General features: G+C 35.6%; 1 protein-coding gene across 1 annotated transcript; it reads left to right on the top strand.

Moving 5' to 3' along the window:
• The first annotated feature begins 761 nt into the window (after nt 1-761).
• LOC100642676 (chondroitin proteoglycan-2) lies at nt 762-2,230 on the top strand. Its single transcript, XM_012310961.3, has 2 exons — nt 762-894; nt 1,548-2,230. The coding sequence occupies exons 1-2, from the start codon at nt 888-890 to the stop codon at nt 2,033-2,035; spliced, it is 495 nt and encodes a 164-aa protein (XP_012166351.2). The 5' UTR covers nt 762-887; the 3' UTR covers nt 2,036-2,230.
• Nucleotides 2,231-6,040: the final 3,810 nt, after the last annotated feature.

Raw genomic sequence — 6,040 nt, 5'->3', positions numbered from 1 at the left:
ATCCGAGAACCGCTGTATTATTAACACATCTTATACTACAATTGTGTATACAGAATGTTAAGAAATAAGGATCTGAAATTTTACTTTACTTTATATTATTTATATATTCAATATAAATATTTGATTTTCTTCGCAAATATTCTGAAACCACAAGATTATGGAAAGTTGTAATTGTTTATGGTCTATGCAGTATGAAAGAGTCGTTCTACATACTGCAAGAGCTTTTTTCAAATCTACAGAAGCAGAGAATGGAAAACCAAATTTAAAATGTTCAATAGAAATAGATGATACGAAGTACATGATTTTAATTGTTATATTAAACCGAATATATTCTGCTTATACAATTTTGTCCCGCTGCAACGTATTGTTTGAAAATTACGATCGATTAAGATACGTTTAGCAATGAACATATTTTAAGGATCGTGATTTTCCGAAAATTTGTCACTATGAAAATTAGGAAGTTCTTCTAAGGAGATTATTGTTTCTATCGTATTAGCTGTATCAATATCGAGGAACAGAAGATCACCGATTACCGAATAATATAAATCTAATCTATTAATATAATATAAATCTGTAACATATAGAATAGTTACCTATAGTGTCCTATAAAACGTAACGACATTAAAAGAAAGGAAAGAACAAAATATTTTGTGTTTGCCTATAGTATATGTTCTAGCCGCTTGTAGTATATCTATTACCGTACCATCATGTACTTATCACAGGATGCCGATAAGCGATTGCAGCGATTGCATCGATAACCTATTAAAAAAATGTTTTGAGGATATATAAAGGGAAAATACAATCTTACAATTAGTCAGGGAATCATATCACTTCTGTCACGACACGAAGAAACTACGATTAGAGAAAGAATACTCCACGAAGCCAAGATGAAAAGTAAATTTCTTTTTTCTTTAACAAATTTCAATTATAATTTGTATGTTCTCCGATTAAATATAGAATTTCAATTATAGGAAATACATATGTTACGTCGTACAATATATATTACATAAATACGTATAAATATGTACATTATGTGCATGTAGGTAATATTTATCAACGATCTCTTATTCGCTTGATTCTTCTGTTACTTCCAACTGTCGCAATATTTAAAAATATTAATAAGATATTCGCAAGAAAATTATGGAAATATACTTACTAAACTGACGTGGAATGTGATTTGCATCACATGACGTCGTCAACTGTGTAAACGAGTGTATTGTTCTAACTTCAGAAATTCATCGATTGGTCCGATCTATAATTTAACTTTGAATTTAGAAAGAATGAATTGAATTTATACATTTTTATTTATGAAAATTTATAAAAAAACATATCGTTATTTATAGAGGACAAACATATTGTTGCCAAATATAGGGAGTATTAGGAATAACAATTATCATTATTAGGAAAAAGGTGAATTAATTCACTTTCTAAGGCTTATCGCTATAGACAGATATTCGAAATAGGTGGTTTTAATATCTTTAATTGAATGTAATATTAATAAGTTGCAGGATGTAATATTAAACGATATCGATTGGTAAATTTTTCAGCAATGTTTGCGGTAGCCCTCGCTACGGTCTTTCTGGCCTTTGTTTCTGCCACTCCAGAATGTCCATCCAACCAAGATGATGTTGTCTTGGTTCCGAATCCAGCTGATTGCGCATCCTATTATGCCTGCGACGGTGGCGTAGCATACTTAATGAATTGCTCTGCCGGACTTCTCTTTAACCCTGAATTACGAGTTTGCGATTGGGCAGAGAATGTAACCTGTTCCGTTAACTCTTCATCCAGCGTGGCACCCAGAGGAGAATCCAGCGAAGAATCCAGCGAAGAATCCAGCGAAGAACCTAGCGAAGAACCTAGCGAAGAACCCAGCGAAGAATCCAGCGAATCTAGCAAATCCAGCGAATCCAGCGAATCCAGCGAATCTAGCGAATCCAGCGAATCTAGCAAATCCAGCGAATCCAGCGAATCTAGCAAATCCAGCGAATCCAGCGAATCCAATGAAGAAGATGATGAACTACCTATTTATAAGTAAAGAATCAGAAGTTTGAAGATATCTCAGACGGAAGACAAATTGTTACTATTTATACGGGATGTCTCAGAATCACTCTTTTCGTCTAAAATTGTCCCATCTCAAAATTCTGTACACATGTTTTGAGCTATTGCACATTATTATGTATTATAGTGATCGATATCATGTATGAAATATAATTAATCTATTATAAGCCTATACCGTTTCTAACTTATTTAAATATATATATTATCTTTTAATCAAACCTTTCGTATCACAAATACAAATATTATATATACTTAGAAATTACACGTATTTGTGACACGTTTCGAGTTATCGTTAAGTGGGATTGTACTTTCATCAACGTAACCATTCAAGTCTTCAATAACGTAAATAGTATAAACAACTATTTTTAATAATAGAATACGAAGTTCTTATCTCGCAAATGAAAGTTCTTATTTTTTCGATAAAAGGGAAATTCTCTATACAGGGTGCACGATGTGTAACTGACTAATTTCTAAGTTCCGCCATTCTGGAACGGCGCATCGCGTCGTTTTTTTGTTCCGCTTTGACAAATGTTTTATGCACGCGTGGCAAAATAATTCTGAAGCGTTACGTATTTCAAGAGCGAGAAAAAATTGTTAAAACATTTTGAGTCGTTGTCGAGTCGTGGTCAAATCAAATTAGGAACTATTATTAAACTCGACGAATTGATATACTTCGATGAATCTAGTAATCGCCGGCGACTTAACGACAATACGTAACGACTCTTTATCAAAGTAATTCATCGATAATGATGATTTTGCGCAAGTTACATTGGCGATATCACCTGGCCACTTAGATCACCTGATTTTAATCGCACCGGATTTTCCTCTTGAAGTTTCCTTAAAAGTAAGCTGTATATCAATAAATCAAGCACGATCGAACAGTTTAACGATACCGTTCGAGAAGCAAACACGTATTTCGCGAAAATGTAATGACAAATACGATTGAAGGGATTCGACATGTTCCGTTCATAATATGCGATCATTAACAATAAATGATTTGTATCGAAAAGACCGTTGTTTTCTATTTTATCTAAAATTTATTGATAACTAAAAGCAATCAGTTATATAGCGTCCGCACTGTATCTGCGTCGAGAAAGGAAAGAAGAATACATATTTCTACTATTCGGAGCAAACATTCATGCGATTAACTCAAGTTAATTTGACAGAAAGAAAAGTAAGTACATTGAGGTGGCCGACGTTCTCCTCATTAATTGAAATTGGATAGGATTTACGTTTGGGACAGTTGAACGTTGCTGTCGCGGATCATTTCGATGCAAAGTGTAATCACTGGCAAAGTAAAGAGAAAGGGATCCGTGAAATATTCTGTGGAACCATTAAGCGTCCCAAAAGTTCGGCTTACGTTTCACGGAATGCAAGTCGTTTAAAACTTTCCCAGGCAATCGAAAACATCAGTATAACTTTCGTTCGTTTTCTTCGGCAATTTCCACGCTTGTGAAACTTCAAAAAAGATCAGACTTCTCTCGTTACGACAATCTTGCGTAGGAAATATGACTTGAATGCATGGTAATAAATGAATTCATTGTGCGCTTGTTTTGTATCTCTCTCTCTCTCTAGTTTAAAAATGATAGAGGTCAGCGTATGTACAACGTAAACGAGAGGGATCTCGGTCGATCAAATTGAAACCATTATCGCTGTGGCGATGCTAAATGCGAAATTTTAGAGGCGTAATTATTTTCGTGTGTACACAGCGAAGTCGGTATTTTTAGTATAATTGATATTTATGCAAATTCATATTTTTATGAAGGTAATTAAAGAACTAGATAGAAAATTCTTAGTTAATGCAGACTAATTCATCTTAGAAAGGAAATTTTGCTCAGCAAATTCTTCTCGACCAATCGATATTTTTTCTTATCATTTTAATTACGTTTAAACGTACGCGAACTAAATTCCACGAATTATTTAAGATACTTGGAATATCTTTTATGGAATGTTCATCCGGAGTAACTATCGCGAGAAATACTTTTATAACATTAAAATAAGATAGACACCTGCGTAGTTGGAATAAATCTCGCATGGGGTTCCAAATGCTTTGTAAAAAAAATGTGAGCATCAAATTTAAAAAAAGCGTTTAAATAAATTTCGCTAGCGAGTTGAGCAACAAACGAATTGAACGTAACGTAAAATGTCATCGATAAGATGCGTTAAATATTTCAAAAACCTGTGCATGGAAGTTGTACATTGAAGCTACACTCAAAGCAACGTATCCTCTGAATATTATACTTCGAAACTATCAGATTGTTAGTAATCGCCTTAAGAAGATCGATACCCATTGATTCATCACGGAATGGATGATTTTTTCTATATTAGATTTCATTATGTGTGATCAAAAAACGCACTTAAACATCTTCTGACTTTTCTATAATAGTACAACGAAATTCTTGAATGCAAATGAAATAAACAAATAACATAACATGACGTAGTAGAAAACATAATGGAGCACAAAACAATCATTGAAAATTGTGCAAATTTAAATATACCGCCCATAACGTTACGTGAAATTGATTACGTGTGAAACGTAAGTACTTCTATATAAGTACACGAGTACAATATGTATGCTAGTCCAGATCTGCACTCTGGCAGCGTTACTTTACAAAAGCAAACCCCAGTAAATGCAACCATATTACATTTACACTAAGAAAATGGAAACCACCAAATATCCAATTAAATGACACGCACATAACACAAGCAAGGCAAGTTAAATACCTCGGACTCCACTTAGACACATAACTTACATGGAAACGACGTACTAAATCATTTATAGACAGATGTACTGGCTAACTAGACGAAACTCTAAACTCAGCATAGAAAATAAACTAAAAATCTACAAAACGATAATAAAACCAATTTGGACGTACCGTTATGGGGGACAGCAGCAATGAACCACATAAATAAACTAGAGTCGCTACAATCGAAGATACTGAGATCAATAGTCAACGCCCCATGGTATGTCAGAAACGAGGATATATGCAAAGACTTAAAAATATCAACGATCAAAGAAGAAATCGGTAGGTATGCAGAAAAATAAAAGGAAAGAACGGCAACACGTCCAAACCAGCTGACTGCTGAGGCGAGCAAAACTCTCACAGAAAGAAGACTAAAAGGAAAACACCCCATTGATCTCACTAAAGAAATAAAATAGTCCAACTCGAAGATGATATCCCGTTGGGGGTAACCATCCACATGTTATTTAGCAATTAAGTTAGAAAAATTTACCAAATGTCCAGCTGGACAAATTGCAAAGTACAAATTAAATAATAATAAAAAAAGGAACTTTACAAAAGAGTCTATCTGTACCCCGTTGCACCATCTGTGCAAGGCTCCTCATGTTTCTAGAAAAGGCTATGATGCTGAGAGACCTTTCAAATTGAAAATGAACCGAGAGGAATAGAGGAAGAATAAAGGACTACCGCGTATCCAAACAACGGCATTGATGGCACACGTTGAGGATGAGAAACAAAGAGAAAGCAAGGATAAGCCATGTTTGCATGGTGGCAGCTGGACCGAAACGATAGTACTGTTCAATCTATCTCTACTGGAACATCTCAATAACAATTACTTTCCGCAACATCGACGGTATTTAATTCACGGAAACGTGCATGCGTTGCGCCATGTCCCGCCATATTCACCGCAAGCCATCGAAATGGCAGTCGCCCCTCGCACCACTTTCCGATCTTTTCTCTTCACCTCGATTCGATCTTACTACGACTCCATATCTTCCCGAATGGGCTAATAATCGTGTATCTGGACCATTATCACCCTCGAGAAGGGCGAGTTGCGAACCGATAAGCTGACAATTTCGGGGAACTTGGAGTCGTTCGGGCACAAATATGCACCGGATGCACATTCTACGCGCGTAACGTACACAGCCGTGCGATCGTTTGCACACGTTCACGCCGCGTGTCTGTATTAGAACGGGGGCGGTTCGCGAGGGAGAGGGTCGATGGGGGTGGTTACTGGGATT

This window comes from Bombus terrestris, chromosome 1, assembly GCF_910591885.1.
Source record: "Bombus terrestris chromosome 1, iyBomTerr1.2, whole genome shotgun sequence".
In the NCBI taxonomy this organism is placed as follows: domain Eukaryota; kingdom Metazoa; phylum Arthropoda; class Insecta; order Hymenoptera; family Apidae; genus Bombus; species Bombus terrestris.
Note: the sequence above shows the minus strand (reverse complement) of the source record. Positions and strands in the feature narration are given on the sequence as shown.